Source organism: Callorhinus ursinus, unplaced genomic scaffold (assembly GCF_003265705.2).
Source record: "Callorhinus ursinus isolate GAN/ISIS: 27379988/994484 unplaced genomic scaffold, GSC_fseal_2.0 scaffold13, whole genome shotgun sequence".
NCBI lineage: Eukaryota > Metazoa > Chordata > Mammalia > Carnivora > Otariidae > Callorhinus > Callorhinus ursinus.
The window spans coordinates 16,460,661-16,483,210 of record NW_027397075.1 but is presented as its reverse complement, the minus strand read 5'-3'; the positions used below and the strand labels follow the sequence as shown (position 1 = coordinate 16,483,210).

Below are 22,550 nucleotides of genomic sequence, written 5' to 3'. Positions count from 1 at the left end.
ATGCGGGTCGGAGCGGCGCGGGGAGGCGGCGGAGGCGGGAAGGAGGCTGTCCGAGGAGCCCCGCAGGTAAGCGCGGGAGCCCGCGGGCCGGGGAGGGGCCGCGGCGCCGGGACCCCCGCGACCCCGGGGCAGGACCCGGGGCGAGGGGGGTCGCGGGGGGACCCGCTGCCGTGCCGCGAGGTGCCCGAGAGTCACACGCATAGGCCGGGGGAAAAGTGATGGTCCAGCAGGAGACGCGGGGAGGCTGCGGACTTGGCGGCCGCGGTCCCCGCGCGACCCCGGCCCGGCCGCCCCTCCCCCGCCGGCCGCCCGCGCGGCGCCCCGCGGCGCTGCCTCCCGCTGCGCGCGCCGGGGTGGGGGGTGCGGGGTGATGCTGGAGGGGGTTGGGGGGTTTCCCACAGGGAGGGGGGCGGAGGAGGGGCGGCCCCGCGGCCCCGCGGCCCGGGCACCGCCGCGTCCGCTCCCGGTTGCAGGCGCCCGCGAGCCGGATGCGGTGCGTGGACGAAAGATGCATCATGGAATGAACCCGAGCCCGGGGGACGGATTTCTGCAGCAGCAGCAACCCCCGCCGCCGCAGCCGCCGCCCCCCCGCAGGCTGCTGGCCGCCGTCCTGGGGATCCAGCTGGCGCTGTGCTTCGGCCCCGCACAGCTCACTGGCGGTGAGTGACCGCAGGGCCCGCGCCGCGGGGGAGGGCGCGGGTCTGAGCCCACCCTCCGCCGGGACCCCCGGAAGTCCCCCGATGCCTGCGTGCGGCGCCCCCGGGTCACACACACCGCCGCATGGTGCCTGGAGCTGCCCGCAGCCTGGCTCCTCCGAAGGGGGCACAGTGAGCCGATCCATTCGTCTCACTTGGGCCACCGGGGAGCCAGAGAGGGGGAGAGGGCGTTTCTGTGCTGAGCGCGCGTTTGGGGGCCTTGTGCCGCGTCGGTGCCCTCAGCGGAGAGAGGCCAGGTGTCAGGTGTCAGAGGCCGGGGCAAGTTGTCAGGACCACCCCCCGCCACCTTGGAGTGTGAAGGGTCTGAGGACCCGGCTAGGCTGGCGGAGGGACTGTCTGTCGGGAAGTTAACTTTCTCGTTTCTTGGGAGGTGGTGAGTTCCCGCGCCCCTGCGTGTGTTGGGGGGGGCGCAGAGGGTTTCCTGCAGGGGGGCGGGGCCGCGGAGGGGTTCCTGCAGGGGGGGGGGCGAGGGCGCGGAGGAGTTCCCGCAGCGGGGGGCGGGGGCGTGGAGGGGGCTCCTCAGGGGCGCTTCTGGAGGATGGCTTCGCTTCTCCATGTCTGATTTACAGGAGAATACAGTCAAGGGCGTGTGTGAGGGGGAAGCTGGCTGAAATAAAATTGATAGCCTTGGTCCACACCAGAGGCTGATCCTCCGCGTGTTGGGTTCTGGGGGAGGGGGCTCTGTCGGCCTCAGGCCACGGTGGAGGAGGACGGATGGAGTCCCCGGGAGCATTTGGGAGCGCACTGGTGTCTGTTCCTGATTTCTGGGAGAGCTTGCTCATGTGGACCTGGGAAAGGGCAGACTCACATTTCCAAGCTGAACTACTATTCATATATAAATAAATGATAATTGGTGGAAAAGCAGATATCGATTGCTATCAATAAACCATTTCCTGTTTAAAATATTGCTGTTTCAGAGAGTGAAGGTGAACAAGGAGAGACGTGAGTGGCAAACTAGTAAACGTGGAGGAGGAAAAGCAGAGCAATCCAGAACTCGGGCGTCGTGCGGAGAGATCTGGATGTCCGGAGCATAAGGGAGCTTTCTGGGTGTGCACGTCTCAAAATTAGTGAGAGGACACTTGCTTCGCCTTAGGGACCCGGTTTTGGCTTTGTTTGGTTTTCTAACAAGGAGTGACTTTTTGGGTGTTCGTAGTTCTGGAGAAACGTCTCTGAGGTGGGTGTCCTCTTCCCAGAGGTCGAGGGCAAATGGGAGGCGAGGCTAGCCGCTGTGCGGCCTGCGGGGCTCTGGTTGGAGCCTCTGTGCTGCTCCGAATTAGTTCTGCTTCTAGGGTGTGTGGGCACAGGTGGGCAGGAAAGCACGAGTGGGGGTGGGCCTCTCCCTTCCTTCCTCACTTCCCCCGATTCTAGCTTTGATCCCTCCAATGTGGTCCACGCCACCCTTCCATCCCCTCGGTCCATTTCTCCCATGTAGATGACGCACTGTCAGGGTTCATCTGTGTAGCTCTTGACCAGTTACTGGACGTTGAGCTTCTCAAGCTGAGCTGTGCTCCTGGGTCTGCTGTTCATGTTCACAGAGATTCTCCTGAAGGATCTCAGAGCTCAGTGCACCGCCCGGCCCCCTTGGGCTCATGTTAGTCCTTTACCCCCGTCTTCCGAGGGAGAAGACGTCAGGCACCAACATCCAGGCCTTGAAGGAGAAGCAGGGAGGAAGGGGTTGCCTGTCAGCCCTCAGTTCAGAGCTGTTCCTTCTCAGGCACTCACATGACACAGAGAGGCTAGCCACCACCTGTGTTTCACATTGAACTCCTTCAGGCTGCGAGGGTGATTCCTGGGAGAGTATTTATCATTTCAAGATTCCTCTGTGGATAAACAGCTTGGGTGGAGAGGGTGGGGGGGGTGTTCTGTGGAGTACACTATACGGAGACTTCTTTCTCACGGCAGAAACTCATGTGGAGGCTCCTGGATGGTAATAAAAGCAAATCCCTTAATTCTAGACCTGTGCTTCTAAGACTTTGACGTGCATTCTGTCACCTGGGATCTTACTGAAAGGCAGGTTCTGGTTCAGGTGGTTTGGGGTGGGGGGTGGGGCGGAAGATTCCACATTTCTGACAAGCTCCCAGGTGATGTGTGGCTAATGGTTCAAGACTACGCTGATGAGCGGTGCTTTAGACTGAGGCGTCCTTAAACATGTTGTTTCTGACCCTAGAATCACTCGTGGTTACCAAATGGAAGGGCCTGGGCGGGGGCGGGGGAAAGCAGAGGCCTCCTAATCTTCCCGTGAGGCACAGAGCTAAAAACCAGCCCCCCCAGAGTGCTTTCCTTTTTTTTTTTGTTCACAAAAAAGATGTATGTTTAATAGATACTGTTTTAAATTGTGGATTTTCATTTTTGATTGCTTTTACTGGAAAAAGAAACAGCATAATAGTAAGATATTATAGTCTGAGCTAGGAGGAAAAAACAGGTGTCCAATGCGTGCGTGTATTACAGAAAAAGCCCAAGCCAGAAAGGGAGAAATTGAGAAGACGATCAGACTAAGAGGGGAAAGAACTCTGTCAAAAAGGAGATGCTTTGTCCTCGAAAGGCGGACTCACTTCAATTCTCCGAGTCCTAGGAGAGAATCCGTGAGCCTGAGTTTGCCTGAGGTGACTTTTGGGTGGCTCTTTCCAGGTTGTCTTTTGTGGGTTAGGGAAGAGGGCCCTCATCTGGGGCCACTAAGACCAAATACCCTTAGAGGACTAACAGCAGGCTTACAGGGAGACACAGGACCCGCTGTCCCCAGGGTCTGCGTGGAGGGTGGTTTCAGCTGCTTCTCTCCCTCCAGAGACCTATGGGGTGTTTACATGCAGGGCTCAGAGTTTGCTCTGTAAGTCTGTCCCTGAACGCAGATTCATTAGCACATCCCTGTGTTGTGAGGAATGTAGGCCAGGCTCTGTGACTCCATAGCTTTGGGGCCTTGGACTTTGGAAGCCTAGCATCCTCATCTGTAAACTGGGGATGGTGCTGCCTTACTTCAGGGGTTGGTGTGTGGACGGAAACTGTGTAGGTACGCAGTAAGTGCAGGTGGATGGCGCCGGAATCTTCCAGGCCTTTGCTTTATTCATTCAGGAAATATTGAGTGCCCGTCTATACCCTGTGCCAAGCACTGTGGTGTACAATGTTGTTTTACCTAGAACAACCCTCTCTTACTCCCTATTTTTTTGCCCAATGAACAAGTTTCACTTCAAAACAAGTTCAAGTGCCATAATCTCTTTCATATTTCCCTGGTCACTGGGCTGTCCCTTCACCTGGGCTCTCATTGCACTAAGTATAACCCTCCCTCATGGATCAGTCTCACCCGCTGGACCGTAAGCCCACTGAAGGCAAGAAGCCGGACTTTATTCACCTCTGTGTTTCAGGTGCTCAGCACAGCATGTGACACGCAGGAGATGCTCAGCTGATGTTGATTGACAGCGGAAAGGAGTCCCAAATTATTGCCACACTGTTTAGAAAATAATGACCATGGGTGGTCACAAAGATGCCAGTTTCATGGCTATTGAGGCCACGTCCGTTTGGAGGTGGTCTAGGAGGTTGGAGGAGAAATCAGGAAAGGCACTAGAGCAGAGGTGACCCTTAGGCTGAGGTCTGAGGGAGGGATGGTTGGAGGGCTGCAAGGGGAGAGACACCTTGTGCAAAAGTGTGGGGGCGGTCATGTGCTTGCCTGTTCAGGGAGAGTCAGGCTGATCTAGAACAGCAGACCTGCGGAGAGCCAGGAGAGCGGGGCTGATCTAGAACAGCAGACCTGCGGGGAGCCAGGAGAGTGGGACTGATCTAGAACAGCAGACCTGCGGGGAGCCAGGAGAGCGAGGCTGATCTAGAACAGCAGACCTGCGAGGAGCCAGGAGGTTGAGGCTGATCTAGAACAGTAGACTCGCAGGGAGCCAGGAGAGCAGGGCTGATCTAGAACAGCAGACCCACAGGGGGCCAGGAAGGTCAGGCTGATCTAGAAGAGCACACCCTTGGGAGCCAGGTGAGTAGGGCTGATCTAGAATAGCAGACCCATGAGGAGGCAGGACAGCAAGGAGGACAAATAGGTTGGAACCCTATTGTAAAGAACCTTGGAAGCCGGTGAGGATTCTGAACATCGCACTGCAGGCTGTGAGCACTTGCCAAGGGGTTTAGGGCAGGTGCATGATACTGTCCGAGCTGTGCTTAGTTTCCGTTTTCTGCTTGCAAATCTGCGACCTGGGCCCTCCACTCAGCTGCCCTCTCTGTGGGTCAGAGTTAGGGCACCCGTGCCGAGGAATGAGGCTCCTTGAGGTCTTGCTGAGGCCGTGGCACTGGGCTGTGTGCCTGCAGTGGGCGACACGTGCTTTGCCTGGTTCACTGATTCCGTGATGCCAGAGTCTCGGTGGAGTCTCATCGAGAAGGTTTCTTACCTGGTAGAGTGGGAGCTTTTCATGCAACGCGATGTCTAAAAGTCACGGTTTCAAAGTGCACTTAATCTGCAAGCGAAAGTCCCAACTTCTCAAGCTACAAAGTACGTGTATTCAGCAAAAGGCCACCTTAATACATGTGAGTAGCATGGAAACTCTTCTGATTTATCCACGAGGTGGAATCTGAGAGCTTTTGGAGACACGAGAAGGGTTTCCTGCAACAGGCAGCAAGTCTCTGCTCTCAGAGGCCTGAAGTGAGTCTGTTGGTCTCTAATTCTTGTGGGTAACGAAGAGTGTAGGTGAAGATCTCTCTCCAGTAAATATTGATTGGACACACGAAGAAAAGCACCCACAGTCTCTGCTCCTGGCATCGGAGGCATATTTCAAAAGCTTCCAAAAGGCCAGGAGACTAGCCCTTAGCCGGGAAGCTCTGCTGCAGCATGAGGGGCCGCGTTCTTCACAGAGTTGTACGGTGAAGTTCAGTCTCTGCCGCTGAATAGCTACATGGCTTTGGGCAGGTGTGCACCTTTTCCTTGGCTCAGTCCTCCCCACATCGCTGGCCCTCTTTGACTCTGTGATGACCGGAATGTGACGGGTTCCGACCTCTCCCTAAAGCTGATTCTCTGCCTCGCATCTATGCCCTGGTCTTTGTGAGTGTCTGTGGTGTGCCCTTGGGGATACCGAGCGAGGGGATGCCGTCCTGCTCCCAGGGAAACTGACAAGTAAGGGCTGGTTTCTTCTCAGAAGCTCAGATGCAAAATGCTTGCATAAAATTTTTTACACATATATTTTTAATTCACTGTAAAACGTATTATTTGTTGTTAGTGATGAGAAATGTGATTTTCCCAGGCTACTTTTCTCTATCCTTGTCTTATTTTGCAAGTCCATTTGGTGCTTGACAATTGGAATAACCACACATAGCAGTGATACATCTAAATAGACCGTTGGGATCCTTGTCTCTGAATTCAGGGAAAGAAGAGGCAGAAAAATAGTTTTCCTAATTTGTTTCTAGTCACATTTCACCAAAACCAACCACAGCATTTAGGACAGATACACCAGATACATAATCTCATATATCAGATAAGACCATTTTATTGATTTACTGTTCCATTCTCACAAGAATGAGCTGTTCACCTGTTGCCAAGCACGGACGATTGGAAACAGATGGGGCAGAGTTTGGGGCCGGCCACCATCCGAGCGATGGGTAGGCCTGAGAATCATCAGTAACTGTGCTATCGGCTGGGAACCTGCAGAGTGTTTGTTCCGAGTCAGGGCTGCGCCTAGTGATTACACATATTAGCTCACTGGGTCCCCACAGCCCCTGACTGAGGCTGGCAGCTACTGACCCTTATTTTACAAACAAGGAAACTGAGGCATGGAAGATCCAGCAGCTTGCTCAGGGTCGCCCAGCTGGTTACTAAGGCACGGTGATCCAGATTATGTTTTACCACAAGCTTTTCCTGTAGGCATGGAAATCCCTATTGCTAGATGCTTTTTTTTTTTTTTTAATTGTATTTCAAGGCGAGCATTGCTTTTTAAGCCAGAGTTACCAAACATTTAGGGACTTTGGCCCTCCCCACCCTGATATTAAGGGAATTCTTGTCTTGTAACCGAAAAGCAGAAAACATACAAGCAAATCAACCACACGGAACCCCACCACCCAAGACAAAGTGAAGGCTGGAGTGCCTGGGCCTTGAGCTCTGAAGGGAGGGGGGGAAGCAGCTAGAAACTCGTGAAGCCCCGGGAGCGAGGAGGTGGGCAGAGGGGCCCATGTTCTGTCTGGCTCACCCTCGCTGAGGGGCACAGGGTGAGCGCACGGAGTCCGGGACTTTGCAGGTGGCTGTCCCCGCACCCCACCTTCTGCTTGTTGCCTCCAGCTTCTGGCCCTCCTCCGCGAGGCCCTGCTCCCTGTGATTTGGCCGAGCACCAGTAAGAGCTTCTGTTAATATGTGATTACTGTGTTGTTTGCAGGTATTTTCACATGAACCTTATCCCTGCCTTTGATTTTCCTGACAGCCTGGTAAGATGAGATTTTTATTTTTTCTCTCCTCTTTTTTTTTTTTTTTTTAATTTGAAGAAACATCTTCAGCGAGGTGGGTCCCCTAAGATGTCAGAATAGTCAGACAAAGCGGGTTAGGAGCCAGGCCGGTGGGTCGCGCTCTGTGTCCTGTAGGCCCGGCCGGGACACCTGTCTCCCTAGTTGTGTGATGCAGATGATAATGTAGTTAGTATATATCAAAGCAAAAAAGGACAGTTGTGCCCAAGGGTCACACATATGAGTAGGTGCTCCCTCCGGAAGGTTAACTTTGAGGTAAGAATAGGGTTTGGTAGCTGATGAAATCTGAAACTGCTGGTTGCTGTCCAGGAAGACATGTCTGATGGTCCGAGCTCAAGATGCTAAGTTTTCGGGAAGGATTTGGTCCAACATTTCTTCTGCTTTGAGGAAAAGATTGCTACTGGAAGACAAAAGGGGTCATCCATTCAAGAAGAAAAACAAATAACTGAGTTGCTCACAAAGTGGAATAATGTGTTTTAAAATGGCTTCTTAATTGAGAGTATTGTAATTGCTTTATTAATCTTCAGTGAGGTAAACTGGGAACATCAGAGAAGTAAAACAAAATAATTCCTGATGTTACTTGGAAATGACAGTGCACTTGGGAGCACCCTAGTGGATGAGCTTCCGGGACTGCACTCTGGAGGGAAGGCCCCGAGGGGTCCCGGGAGGCGGCTGTGGGCAGACCACACGTGTACCTGCCACGCGCAGGCCCAGGCTCTGGGAATGGTTTTTTATTCTTAGAAGGGAGGGGAGCTGCAGAGCCCGTAAACTTGATCAATGATCATTCATCGTTATCCCAATAAATTGAGCTTTTCAAGAGGGAGGATGAGTAAGATTTTTTGGAAATGAATGTTTGACCTTGTTATCTGATGTTTCTCTTTGAAATTGGTGACTTTTATCTCCTGGAATTACCAGTGTGGGAGTCGAGCTGAACGGGGAGGGTCACTCAGGCACTATATTCCTCTTCCTCAGAGTTAAAAAACACAGATCTTATTTTCTTTGGTCTGACTGCATTTGTGAAAGACGTCCGTGACTGCCCTGGTGAGCCAGGAACAGGAAAGTGCTCCGTAGAAGGAAAGAAAATCCATTCTTACAGTGGACCCTTTCACATCTGTACATGTGCATCCTTGGGATGGATCTGGCTGGTCTCCACATTCAGTTCCTCGTATGTGGAGGGTCCCTTGGACTTCCCTAGTCCCTCAAACTCAGAAGATGCTGATTCTGTCCTGGGGAGAAACAACCTTGTTTTGCAAGAACGTGATAGATTTCGGGGGTTAATCTCAGTCCTTTGATGAGCCCCCTGCTGTGACCTAATGCAGTTTCAGCTCAGACCCAAGGCCACGATGGGATGCGTTTACCAGTTTCATTCGGGAGACGCGTGTGACAGCAGGTGCTCGATGGCTGCCTGGGGCCACTGCTGTGTTTAGGTCATGCTCGCCGGTCTTCCGTGGGACAACCCACTTCTGAATTGCTATGTGGACTTCAAGGCCTTGCTGGCCTTTCCCCTTTGGATGGTGATGGGGGACTTGGTTTGTTCCTGTCACTCTTGCATTTACACCACTGTTTTGTGGATGAGAGGTGCTCGCTGGCTTGTCGTGGTGACTGGTGGGTATGTGTTGATGTCTTGAGGCCAAGAGCTGGAGAAGGTACAAAAGGCCGGTGTTCCTGCCATGCCCACCAGCTAGCTACGGGATGGCCCCCTGATCGCTGCCTCAGTTTCATTATTAGGACCTGTGAAATGGAAATAATGGCACTTCTGCCTCCCACGGGTGCTGTGAGGATCAAGAGCGTTAACAGAAGTATAAGGATTCGAGGGATCAAAACCATTGCCAACAGACCAGTAATGGAAGCTTGCTCTCTTCACTGTACTGGGTTTACAGAGCCTCCTGTGGCCTGAGAAGGTGTAGCCTAACAGATACACAGAACACTCAGTGGCGCTGGCCCGCGGCCCCGGGCGTCCCACGGAAGCACCATCGCGACATGGTGTGGTGAGTCCGCAGTGAAGCTTTATCACAGAGACCCTGGGGGTGGGGGAGGAGCGGGGAAGGCTCCCACAGACGGGGACGGTCCAGCTAAGTGTCGAGCAGTAAGACTGTTTTCCAGGCTGGGAAGGTGTTGACAAGCTGAGCTGCGGAACGAGGAGGGGCCTGTACTGAAGACAAGGAGTGGCTGGGGGCGCCTTCCCTGAGGGCAGGTAGATTGAGAAGAGATGGGCGGGGGAAGGATGCTGGACAGGCAGGTGGGGCCTGCACGCTAACCACACTGATTAGGAGCTTCACGTCCTCTAGCGGTACCTCAAGCCTACAACACGTGTCCTCTGGCCGTGACTTGATTGGATCTTTGCTTTAGGAAGGGATTATTTAGCAAGGTGGGGGATGGAGGGGAGATGGAGAGACGCCCGCTCATTGTCTTTATTGTGTTCCTGCGGGTGACTCGGTGACCCGGCGGAGGACACAGCGGGGAACAGAACAGAGCCCTGCCCTCCAGGACGTACTCCAGTGCAGCCAGTCAGGAAGCTCCCCACCGGCCCAAGAACGGCCCAGGGAGGGCTCCGATTGGAGGGGAACAGGTGTGCGTCAAAGACGGCTGGCCGCAGGTGGGGAGGGAAGGAGAGAAGATGTCATGTGCAGTGACACAGGTCAGCCCCTGTTGACCAGGAGGCTGGCGCTGTCTGCCCACCAGGAGCAGGGGAGAGAGACCCGTGCCGGAGTGGTGGGTTTGCGTGTCAGCTGCGGGGAGGGGGTTGGAGGGTGGAGCCCAGGCAGCCCCCACGCTCCCGTGTCGGGAGGAGGTGTTGGCAATCATAGTACGACCACCGCAGCGGGACTCGGCTGGCTGCTGGTGGCTCCTTCCGACTTGGGGGCAGATTTATTCTTACGTTGTTACCTGAATGATGTTCAAGCACCTTGGAATCAGGATGTGTGCACCACTGGGCCGGAAAGCAGGGCAGGGCGTGCAGGAAGGGCAGCCCACCTGTGCACAGGTGTGGGGTTCCACTGCAGCAGAGCCTGGGCCAAGAGGGCAGAGCTAGAGGTTGGCAGTCCCTTCCTCCCTGGGGACGTCGTGCAGGCGTGCGTGCGTGTGAGCGTGGTGGGGGGCAGGGACTCTTCCCGGCTCCCGGTGCTGTGTGCTCGGTGCAGGGGTGCGTGAGCGGGAGCGTGATGATGGGGGCGGGGACACTGTGTGCTTGGTGCAGGGGTGCAAGTGTGTGAGCGCAGTGGTGGGGGCTGGGGCTCTGTGCTCGGTGCTGCAGGGGTGCATGTGCTTGAGTGTGGTGGTGGGTGCGGGAACTCCTCATGGCTCCCTGATGCTGGGGTGCCGTGTGCTTGGTCCTTTGGCAGCCCTAGCCTTCAGTCCTTCAAAGACTCAGTCTTCTTGGGCTGCCGGTTAATCTTCAGAGGCGCAACCCCTCTGTCACCCCCACCCCCTGTGACCAGCGCTGTCACCTCTGAAGCAAGTCACTTGACCTCACCAGGGTTTGGTTTCTTCCTGAGTAATCAGGGCGGTGGGCTGTGCTCGTGGAGGAGGGTTAGGGGACAGACGTTTTATAAACACAAGACAGCGGTGATGGTGACGATTGTTGTCCTGGAAGGAGACGTCTCTGCATGGTGCCTAGGGCGCGTCAGGGCACAGCGTGGAAGCACCCTCCACGTGTGGGGCCTGCCCCTGTGAGAGCTCAGGCAGCAGGCGGGGTGCTCCTGCTCAGTCCCTGCGGTGGGCGGGCCGGGTGAGTAGTCCTGTCTGCAGATGGAGAAGGTCCTCGTGCGGGCGGGAGGGACGCACCTGCAGCCGTGCCTGAGCCTGGGCCGTTTTTGGGCTTGCAGAAGCCTCGGGGAAGAGAATTTGCACACGTGGGGGGCAGTGATTCACCCTAGTGCTCAGGGTCTGCAGCAGGGGAGGGGCTTCTCCACGTGTCCCTCTCTGCCTCCCCTATCCTGTGCACCACCTCTCCTGCTGGAGGCACTGGGCCAGTGGGACCCTGGGGGGCTGGGGGAGTTGTGTCTGGGTCCAGGAATCACTGAGTGCTTTGTCTATGTGGTCTCTTCCCTGAGAACCGCTTTGTAGCTTTGCACACGGCTACTGCCTTGGGGCGTCTGTGGGCTGGAGGCTCGGGGTTCCCTGCTCTTAGCGGGAACGCCCGGGGATCCTCTGTCTGCCTTCCAGCCTCTAGGCCCCTCAGGAAAGCAGCCGCCTGCAGGCCGGCCTGTTTTCAGGGATGTACAGGGATGTGCAAGGCCAGGGTCTGTCCTGGGGAAGGGCTCCCCAGGTGCAGCCTGATCAGCGTGCTTTGCCTCAGGGAGAGGGTCCTGCGAGGAGGCTCTGGGGTCCAGGGCCTTTATGCTCTGGAGAGCGGCTTCATTTACATGGTAATGAGCACACAGACCCTCCGCCCTTTGTCATCTGCAGATGTAGGAAGACCTCATCCTTTGGGCGCTTCCCAACACAGAGAGTGTCTGAACGTGGGGGCGACCCTGCCCTGCCTCTGTGGCCTGGGCAGAGAAGAGCATCCGGGCTCCAGGGCAGGTCCCCGGACAATTTGTCAGCGAAGGTGGGGAGAATTCCTCCTCCAGCCTTCCCCACCTTGCCTCTGGGCAGGTGGTCACCAGGGCCCGGCCTCCCCTCCCCTGGGCTGCGTGCTCACCTCCCACAATGCCTCAGCCTTCTCTCACACTTGCCGCGTTGATGTCTTTGCTGAACTGGGTCATGTTCTTGATGACGTTGCACGTGCTAAGTTCTGCAGAAATGCACAAGATCCTGCCAGGCCTGTTTCTCCTCGGGCCTGCCACTTGCATTTACTCTGTGTTGTCGATACTGTTCCTCGGTTGAGATCCACATGTCAGGAGCAAGGTGGCCACATGTTCATTTAGGTTCATCTTTCCCAGAGACAGATGATGCACTAGGCACGGCCCATTGACCAGGAAAACAAGGGTGGAGCAAAACCCAAATTAGGCCTGAATCCATTGTTCGCACCGTCCTAAGCTGCCAGCTCCTTCCTCGGGCTGGCCTGGACTGCCCTCCATCCCTTGTCCGGCTGCCCAGTCTCCCCGTCCCTTCAGAGACAGCTCCCACTCCTTCTGTGACCTCTCGGATGGCCCCTGGCTTCCCCTCTGTCTTCAGCACTCTGGGAGCGCGGGACTGCTGGACTGAGCCGGGGGCTGTGGAGGCGTTGTGGTCCAGGGGCTGAGCAAGCCCCCCGGGCCCCCACATGCTCCGCTCACATGCGCACCTGCTTTACAGTGTGCTTGCTCACTTCCCTCTGGCAGCCGGTGGCCCCCTTGCCCTGCAGAGGAGGAAGACGGAGCTCTGGGGTCCCACTGTGGTCGCTGAGAGCATGGGGTCTGAAGGCAGATCCCTGGGACTGAGTCCCAGACCTGCTCCTCCCCTTGATCCGTCTATGCCTCAGTTTCCTTGTCTGCATGATGGGGATGATAATGCCCATGTCATGGGGGTGCTGGGAGGATGGAATTGGTGTCCACGTGGAGAGCACGGGGGACAGCTTCTAGCATCATTGTCTTTGTGCTGGTTATGTGTCTTAACGCCAGGATCCCATCTGACTCTACCCGACCGCACTCTGCGTGATCTAGATGTTCCATAACCCTATCTCCTGAGCAGTGTGTGCACCAGGACGGAGGGCAGCCCTGGCATCGGGCCTCTGCGGGGGACAGTCACTTCCTCCTCCAGGGCGGGCTCCAGGCTTGCGCTCCTGATCTCTGGAAGCACAGATGGACGGAGCCTGGCCTGGCCCCGGGCTGGGTCAGTGGGTCACTAAGCCCTGCAGCCGGTTCAGCAGCCAAGACCTGTGACCGTGGGATTAAGAGATACTTTTGAATCGAGGATTTTGTTACTTCTGATTGCTCCTTCCCTTTGGCTCTGGACGCCTGGGTCACTGGCAGGAAGAATACCGGCTTTGCCTTGAACCCTGTCCTGCCTTGGCGAACGAGCGCAGCCCCGCAGGGCCCAAGTTTTTCCTCACTGTGGCCTGGTGGCCCGACAGGCTCAAGCAGGGCTTTGAGCTGCTACGAGCGAGAAAGTGGGGCGGTCTTGCCAGCCTCATCCCACTCCTCTCGCATGGTTACCCCGTAGGAACTTATTAAGCACTTACTGTGTGCAAGCCCTGCTTTAGGAGCTCAGACCAGAAATGGGAGCGAGGACCTGGTGTCACGTGTGGGCACTGAGCAGTCTGCTCGGGCGGCCACAACAAGACCCTGTAGACCCGTGGCTTAAACGACAGAAGTTCATGTTCTCGCAGTTCTGGAGGCTGGACGTTGGCGGTCAGGGGCCAGTGAGGCCCGTTCCACGTGAGACTGTCATCCTGGTGTGCGGATGGCCGCCTTCCTCCTTCTTGCTGGGGCCCCGTGAGGCCTTTCCTGCTGTGTGTGGTGCATGGAGGGAGTGGGGGGGCGGGGAGGGGGGCTCCCGGAGTCTTTTCTCACGGGAACACCAGTCGTAGCGGCTCAGGACTCCACCCTCATGACGTGTGTTAACCTCAGTCACCTCCTCCACTCACTCGGGGGCTTCAGGCTTCGACATGAATCTGGGGGGGACAGAAATCAGCCCTTAGCAGATACCCGAGGCCAACAAGCGTCAATTCTGTTGAAAAGATACCATGAGGACCCAGAGCTCTTATCCCAGCCAGGGGAGAGCAGGCAAGGCTTCCAGGAGGAGGTGATGCCAGAGCTGAGTTCTGAAGGTAAAGTGGTGCATGTGTGTGTGTGCATGTGTGCACGCGTGTGTGAGATGGGGGTGTTGACAACCTGCTGTTTCCCTATTCACGTGTTTTCTTAAGTCATTCACCAAACTTTTCCTGAGGTTTGCTCTGCACAGACCACCCAGACACTGATGTGGGGTCCAGGGATGATCTGGAAGCTCAAATGTGCAGCGTTTCCCAAATTACAGGCCATAATGTTTGCTCTAACCTAATCAGCCAACTGTAGACACTCCCGGTATTCGATTACAGTTGCTGGCCCCTAAAAAATCAATTGCAAGTGGGTCCCCAGGCCACGCAGTGGGCCACGTGTGGTTTAGGTCAGGTAAATATTGAATTACTACTTGAGCTGGCCTGCAGACAAGCGATGGGTTAATATCTACAGTAATAGGAGGTTAGCTCTGATTGCATTTTGTTGCTTCGAATTATCTTTTCTGGGGCAGTTTCTTCTCTCCCAGTCAAACATTTCCTTTGTTCCTCCTCCTTCTCATGTTCTGAGTTGAAACACTCAAGAGTGTCTGACTGATCTGCGTGTCCAGGTGTGCTTGTGGTGCCTGAGATCCTCGGCGGCCTCGTCCAGGCTGACGGGGAGGGCCACGGCCGGGCCAGCTGAGGTCGGGCTTCCCACGCTCACCTGTCTGCTCACCGCCTCCTGGGAGCCCTCAGCCTCCGCCTGAAGTCCAGCTTCCAGAGGCGTGTGAACGCCTCACCCACCCCTGCACGTGCATGCAGACTCACACGTGTGCGCCGCCCTGAGGAGGGTCTGTGGCTTTCTGCGGATCCTCAGATGCATTCATTACCCGAAAAGGGTCAAAAAGAATCCCAGGCTCAGAGCAAAGTGCTCAGATTTAGCATGCGGCTGAGCAGAGGAGGACACGGTGTCCAGGGGGTTGGGAAATTGTTTCTCCTACTTACGATTTTCTTGCTTTTGAAGTTTTGGACTTAAACCCTGGAGCGGGGACCAAGGTGTGCGGGGACGGCGGGTGGAGAGGCCGGGCCCACCCGGGCAGGTGCTGTCAGAGCTGCCTGCGGTTTAAGCCCTCGCCCGCCCTGGCAGTTGCACACCCTGCAATTTAGAAAGGCTGTGTTGCGCGGTTTCGCTATAAATATTAAAAAAATAAGCAGGCCTGGAAGAGGGGGCGATCATTTACCGAGCAAGCGTTTTTTGAGCCGTTGTGATGTGCGGGGCGCCGGGCCAGGCAGGGTGGGAGTCAGAGATGAACGACAGGCAGGACCCCAAGCCTGCACTGTTCTAAAACATCACATGTGGGAAATATTCATCTTTATTTTTTCCCCCTGAAAATGTGGGCAGAATGAGAAATATTCCAATAAACCGGCAAAAGCAATGCTTCTCTCTTAGTTATCTCTGTAATTCAGCACATCGTTATGACACATGGAAGCATTATGGGCTTTGTAAGTGTGATTATATGCTACTCTTATAAACGGATGGCTTTGTCGCATAGGAGAAACCGTGTTTTTGTTTTTGTGTTTTCTGCAATGAATATTGGAAACATAATAAACGTCCCTGTTGTTCAGATCCGTGGTCTACCCAGCGTGGGCCTTGGACCTTGGAGGGGGTGTTAGTTACTGGTGTGCAGGCGGCCCAGGGGTCGGGGCCCCCGATTTCCTCTCCCTGGGGCTCCCCTGGATGTCTCCCGCCCTTCTGCAGACAGCTGGGGGTCGTAACGGCGCCCACCTCCGGGGGTTCTCCGGCTTAGATGAGATCACATGTGGAAAAGCACTTACAGCAGCGTCTGGGCCAGAACGCGAGCTCGTGGGTGCAAGCCCTCCATGCCTCCCGTGCATCTCGTTCTCCACGAATCCTCTTCAGCACGCCTCGAGTGGGCGCTTCCCCTCGCGTGGTAGATTTAATGCGCTCACGAGCTACTACGTACTCCTTGGACCGTCCTCGGACACGTCCGCAGTTGCGGGGACGCGCAGATGAGCCGTGTCCATTTCTGCAGACTGTACCATGCGGCTGTTCTTCCCCTCGTGGAGTATCTGTTGGCCCCGGGTCCTCATCTGTCCCTGTGCCAGCCCCTGTCCTGGGACCTGGGGGTCCAGCCCCCGGAGGCCTGGCCGAGCGGCCGTCCACTGCCCATGGCCAGCACGGTGGGTCCCTTTCCATGGGCGTCGGGAACGTGGTTGGCGGCCCTGCTGGTGTTTCCTGACACACGGGATGATGGGCCCCCAGGCCTGTGTGAGGAAACACCGGCTGCCGGTGAACACTGCACCACGTGCGCTGGTTCCCGAGCCAGACTTGCTCATGCCAAGACTGGGGAGTAGGCGTCATGGGGAACCCCTCCTGCTGGGACCTCATGCTCATTAGCACAAGCCGTGGGGTTCACACCCGACCCACAGCCTCCCGGGTAGGGGCACTCAACCCCGGAGGCTTAGATGGATTTGCCAGCCGCCCTGCCTTCTCTTCCCATGCACCCTGAACCCCAGCCCGAGGATAGTTAAGCCCAAAATCCCAGAAGAAGTAAATGATGACAGGAAGCATAATTTCCTAATCTCTTAAACACTGTTTCCTTCCCAAGAACTCATCCGGAGGCCCACGGCAAGCCCCTGGGGGACCCGGAAAGGAGCAGCATGTTTGAGCTGCGCTTTAGGGCACGTTCGCCCTTGGGTGTTGGGCGATATCTGGAGATGCGGCGATTGTTGTGAGTGGGATTGGCGTCCAGGGGGAGAGGCCGGGGTGCTGCTGACACCGGGCCGTGCATAGGGTGGACCCATATGGAGGCACGCAGCCCAGCTCAGGCCTGGGCCAGAGGCTGGGAAGTGCTGCTCTGGGGACCAGTCCAGCTGTGGAGGAGGCCCGTGGCTGAGCAGGTGTCCGGGCAGGTGTCCGGGCAGGAGCGGAGGGGACGGGAAGCCAGGAAGACGCCATGAAGGAAGGTGAGGGAGGCGCAGCAGTCGGGAGTTCTCGTGCGGGCGGCGGGGAGAAGCGTGGAGTCCGTATGTGGAATGGAGACGCCAAGGACAAGCCCATTTTAGGGAGATGGTGAGTTTGGTCCTGAGACATCTGGGTTCGGACAGATGGAAGTGCCCTACAGGCCTATGAGAAGGAGTGCTGAGGGGCACGTCGGGGGTGTGAAGGCAGATTTAGAGCCTTCTTTTGGGAGGCAGTAATTGTGATCAGCGTTCGTGGTCCAGAGAGAAGACCATAGGCCGGGAGTCCACCAGGGGCTCCCCGGGCAGAGGCCTGGAACTGCCTCTGAATCGCAGCTGTACAGCCCATGACCTTGGGCACGTCCTGGAGCCTCCGTGTGCCTCAGTCTCCTCACAGTGCCCCGGGGGGGTCCGGAGAGGTGGGTGGGGCGCCAGGGTGGTGCAGGGGGCTGGGGAGGGCTGGTCGGCTGCGTGGAACCCCACAGGGGTGGAGGGAGGCGGGCGAGGGGTGCACAGCACATGTGTTAGCTCACTGGTGACCTCGGGGCTGGTGCTCACACGGGTGGTTCGAGGGCCTCTCGCTGCAGTGGGCCTCGCGGGCATGACCTCAGAGAAGGTGAGTCCAGGAGGAGCAAACACAAGAGCGCGTTGTGGCGCGCTCCGGCTTTGCTTCTGACCCCAGACCCCAGGCCTTGAGCGTGGGGAATGGTGCCGAACGTTCTGAACCAGGAAGCATTCTGCCGGCCTCTGAGCGCACACGCCGCTCCTCCTGGACCCCGGGAGCCCAGGCAGCTCAGGGGAGCGGCGTCCACCCGGGTCACACGCTGGCTGGCCGTCTGGAGAACATGGTGTGGCCCTGAGTTTTCTGGCTACTTGGTGGAAATCTGAGGTTTTCTTCACGTGCCCTTACGTTTAGTTTCTTCTCTACAGGTGGGTGATCTGGGGCTGGGCGGTCGCTGAGGGGAGCTCCGCGCGGGGCCTGGGACCTGGGCTGTGTTCTCGTTCTGTCTGTCCGGGGAATGAGGGTGGAGGAACATCCACGGGCTGCGTGGAGGGGCCCTGCTGTGGTGAGGTGGTGCGGGATGATCGAGAACCGGGGAGAGCCCGTCTTTATTGGCCGCTTGCATTAATGGTTCGAACTGTCAGTTCATGTTCTTTGTCAGTTTCTCTGTCAGTGCTTTTGTCTTTTTCTTGCTTATTTATAAAAACGCTTCAAGTATCCGCCTTTCCACCTATGTACGAGTACTGGTTTTGCAGCTTCTGTTTAATTGTTAATGAAGAAAAATCTGCATCTTTTCTCCACATTCCCACCAGCTGGTGTCATGTTTAGAAAGTTCTCCACCAACCCAAAGTCACTTAAATATCCACCTATATTTTCCATATTCTATTTGTGACGTTTAAACTTTGGGGCAGTCTGGAAGTTCGCATCTGTGTGTTTGGAGAAGCGCAGACATCATTTATTTTTGTCCAAACGGTTAGGCAGTTGTACCAACGTGACTTACCGAGCGGCCCATCCTTTTCCCGCTGCGTCAAAATACGCCCCCTTGTGATATACTAACACCGTCTAGATAGTTGGGTCTGTTTCCGGGCCTTCGACTACATTCCATTGATCTGATGTCTCTTCTGACGCCGCTCCCACGCTGTTTTACTGCTTCTCCCATTTAAATCTGAGAGAGCGAATCCCCGGTCATTACTCTTGTTTTTCAAAATGGTCTCAGCTAGTCCCATGAAATTATTCTTCCACATACATTTTAGAATCATTTTGTTAATTAGTAGATTAATTTGGGGACAAGTGACATCTATTCAATACTAGTATTGTCAGAAAAACAGCAAGCCTCTCCCCGTTACTTTAAATCTCCTTTTGGGTTCTTGGGGAGAGCATTTCTTTCTTTCTTTCTTTCTTTTTTAAATAATTTGTTTATTTATTTGAGAGAGCGCAGGAACAGGGGGAGGGGTCAGAGGGAGAAGCAGACCCCACGGAGCAGGGAGCCCGATGCGGGACTTGATCCCAGGAACCCCGGATCATGACCCAAGCTGAAGGCAGACGCTTAACGACTGAGCCCCCCAGGGCCCTTGGGGAGAGCGTTTCTAAAGACAGCATCAGCCCCGAGGGTCCTGCTTTCCTGTGGAAAATACCCTGGCCTGGAGAATATGCCTGAGCTGGAAACTGGACCAGGACACCAAGGGCCCTCGATGGTTTTCCTGACCCATGTGCCCAGGCCCTGTGTGTGCTCCTGGCCGAGGCCCCACGGTGCCCGTGGTCCCCAGGCCAGACCCCAGCCCTGAGTGAGAAGCAGCCGCAAAGGGCAAGAGGTGCTGCCTTTCCGCTCGCTCGCGTACACCGTACCCTTCTCAGCGCTTCTCATGTCTTTCCTTGTTGACTCCTAACAGGACCAGCAAGTTAGTGATCTTGAGCGCTGTTTGACCCTGAGGGAGGAGTGACAGAATGTGGCCCAAACGGGCAGGGGTAGCGACGAGTGGGCAGGAGGCAGATGGTGTCTGTTGAAATGCGTTTGTACCCAGGCCTCTCTGAACACAAAGCCCACCTCTTTCCACAGCCCCCTTCCCACGAGAGCGGCCCCCTCCCTGCTCATCAGCTGGGGAGGGGAGCTGGGACCAGCCCTGTGGGTGTGGCTGCCACGCAGTGGTTAGCAGGTGTGGACGTGGGGAAGCAGCCTGGTGTGTGTTTGAAAGGAGACCCCCTGCACCCTTGCACCTGGTGTTCTGGGGAGGGGGCCTGATGGGAGCCCCTGCTCACTGCTCAGGGTGGCCTGGGCGGGGGCTCCATTGGCGGCAGCTGCCTTGCCCGTGGGCAGCCGAGCTGGCGGATGCAGCCCCAGCTTTGCTATTTTTAAGCTGTCCGCTGTGCTCTGGTGGAGGCTGCCTGCGCCTGATGCTGAATCATGATCCAGCTTGCTAATTGCGGCAGTGCCCGTGGCCTGCCAAGTACCCGGCAGGCATCTGGTTCTGTGCTTCAGGTTCCGGAGGTGGCAGGGACAGGGAGGGTGACCGACGACCCCCGAGACGGGGCGCAAGGCATGCCCGGTGCAGCGTGGTTCCTGTAGGTACCTCTGGGTTTTATAGATTCACAACAACAGCTCTCCAAGACACCAGATCGTTGCCGGATGTGAAGATGAGGACTGTGCGAATCAAACACGCATATTTTAGCTGTCACAAAGCTGCTTTCGTTCCTTGCCTCAGAGCAGACAGGGCTGACGCACAAGTGATCAAAAGGCCACGTAGCGCACAGGAGTCAGATACCGGAGGTTGTGTGCGTCCCTCCGTATTTCTGAGAAGGGAGATTTAAGCAATGTTCCTGCGGGGAGCCTCTCCTGCAGCAGGCCTGCCTGCTCTGCCGGCTCGAGCTCTCCCTCCCCGAGCACCTGCAGGGCACAGCCTGCCGCGTTCCACCTCCTGTGGGGAGGTCTTCCCGCTGGAGCCCCTGGTGAGCGCACGTCCTGGGGAAGCCCCTCAGAGGTCAAAGCAGGGCAGATGTTATGCCTTCGGGTGAGCGAGGGTTTGAAGGACTAGGCTTCCCAGCCCCTTGCTTACCTCCGGAAGACCTTCTCTGCACCCGTTCGCATTCCTGCCTCTTCCCCAACACAAGGGTGATGTGGTTTTCAATCACGGAGCCGGCCGGCACCCCACCCGGCTCCACACCACGTGGAAGGGGCCTTCCTCCTCCCCGTCTGCTGAGGCGGCCCCTCGGAGGGACCCAGAAGCTTCCAGAGCCTGAACTCCTGTCCGTTGCGGAGGCAGGACAGAGTTCCTAGAAGCTGGGCTGTCATGGGAAGGGGAGCGATGGACAGCGTGCGGCTCCCGGGTCTCAGACAGCGGGCGTTGGCCTCCTGTTCCTTCTTCTTCGCGGGACGCACAATGCTCTGGTGCAGACACCACATCACAGGCAGACGCCGTCCCAGGACTGGGCCGTGGAGTCATCCTCGGGGACCGTGATTCCTGCAGGAGGATTGCGGGCTGTTGCTGGCACTGGGGGGCAGGTGTGCCCCAGGTGAGGGCCGTGTCAGTCAGTCTCGGGACCTGCGGGGTTTGGTCCACACTTTCCTTGGCTCGTGGACCTGCCGCTCACAGGCTTTAGAAGCTCCTGGCATCCCAGGATGGCGGCTGTCACAGGGTGTGAGGACACGTTCCTCCAGGGCACAGCCGCAGGTGCCTCTCCGACCCAGCCCCCGCTCACTGCTGGCCTGCCCTCCCACTGTCCTCCTCTGCAGCCGGCCCTGGACAGAACCGAGTCTCTCTCCTCACTTGCAACTCTCTCTTCAACCCGCCACAGTGTGGTTCCGGCCCCCACGCCTCCAAAATCCTCCTGGCAGGTGTTACCTTGAGAGGACACGTGAGCACCAACCCACGGACACCGTGGAGTTGTCTGTTCTCAATGCCCTTGAGCTCTTTGTGGCCCTTGACGGCTCCTTCTAGAGAGTCTCCTCCCATGGCCGCCGGGCATCACCCACCAGCTGTTCCTCTTCCTGGGCGTCCGTCTGTCCATCCGAGTCAGCCAATGCAGCCTGGACTCAACTTCCACCAGACCTGGGGTCCCCCTTCCACTCGGAGTTCTCCCTGCACCTGCTCAGGGTGTGCACCCCCCACCTCCCCAGTCTGCCTGAACTGAAGTATATTCTCTCAAAGTGCTCCTCTCCCCAACTCCCTGTCTCCGTGAGTGGCATGGTCGTCTGCCCAGCTCTGCAGGTCCGGGGCCTGGGCTTCCTGCGTCCAGCATGCCCTTCCCGCCCACCCTCCCCTCTGTGAATGGACGGGTCGCTCCAAACACTCACTGTTTCAGAGTTGTTTGCTGGCTCCCACGTTTTCTGAGGCATAAACCTTACCTATGGGTTTTTGGATGTTACTGTTGGCTTCTTAACACGGACAGCGTGACCGATCCCTTCCCTGGTTCCCGTTTTTCCTGCTATCAGGCAGCTGTCTCCACAGTTTTGTCAAACCGTGGTCACTATTCAGGCTTCAGGAACTCTGTAAGTGCCGTTTAATGATGAACCAACATGAAGATGGGTAATATTTGCTTTTTTTTTTTTAACAGTTTGTGTTTTTCTAGGAGTTACCCATCATCTTGTTGGTTTTTGTTTAGTTTTCTCTTTGGCAGTATTCTCTGTGTCTCTATACTTAATTCTTCCCCGAGTCTCTAGAAGAACCCTCAGTTTCTCGAGGCTCTGCTCTGTGTGGTGGAATGCAGTCGGTTGGGTGAGCAATCACTCCCACTTTCCCTGGGCACGTTCCTCCTGAGCCCACCGATCGCTGCCTGGGCCCGGAAAGCTGTTCTCCAGGTTTGCTGCGATCTCTCTGACCCCCTGTGTTGGGTTCCCTGTTTTCTGAGTCTGTCTTCCCATTTCTTGGATGAGCCCCAAGTTTGGTGGGGCAGATGCTCTAGGAGCTCCCTGAATCAGGGGGTTTGAGAGATAACTACTGTGGGATTTGACTGTTGAAATGTCTTCTCTCCTCGACTCACACGTGACTGGTAGAGTCTTGGAGGAATCACCCCAGAGGTTCCAGCTTCTAGAACTCCCACCGAGGAGTCTGGGGTCATTCTGGTTCTCGGTTTCAGTGTAACCTGCCCTCCTGCCACCAGAAACTTCGGGTCTTCCCTTTATGTCTGCTCCCTGAGATTTCCCAGTACCGTGCATGGTCTGGGGGTCTGTTCTGTTGCCTGTCTCTTGTCCAGTGGGGGGCTTGTGCCCCTCACTTGTGACAACTCCACTCTTCATTCCCCTCTTCTTCCCGGATTTCATATCAGCAGGACACCGGAACTCCCAGACTTACCCCGTATTGTTCTTATCTTT

The 22,550-nt window shown here is 56.4% G+C and overlaps 1 protein-coding gene across 2 annotated transcripts in view; it reads left to right on the top strand.

Annotated features, from left to right (window-relative positions):
* Positions 1-6: 6 nt before the first annotated feature.
* SUSD4 (sushi domain containing 4) overlaps positions 7-22,550 on the top strand; it is a 77,442-nt gene continuing 54,898 nt past the window's right edge. For both annotated transcript variants that reach the window (XM_073899829.1, XM_025877996.2), the window contains exons 1-2: positions 7-66; positions 474-659. In XM_073899829.1, the coding sequence (XP_073755930.1) occupies positions 509-659 (151 nt within the window). In that variant the 5' untranslated portion in view covers positions 7-66; positions 474-508. The remainder of the gene's footprint in view (positions 67-473; positions 660-22,550) is intronic.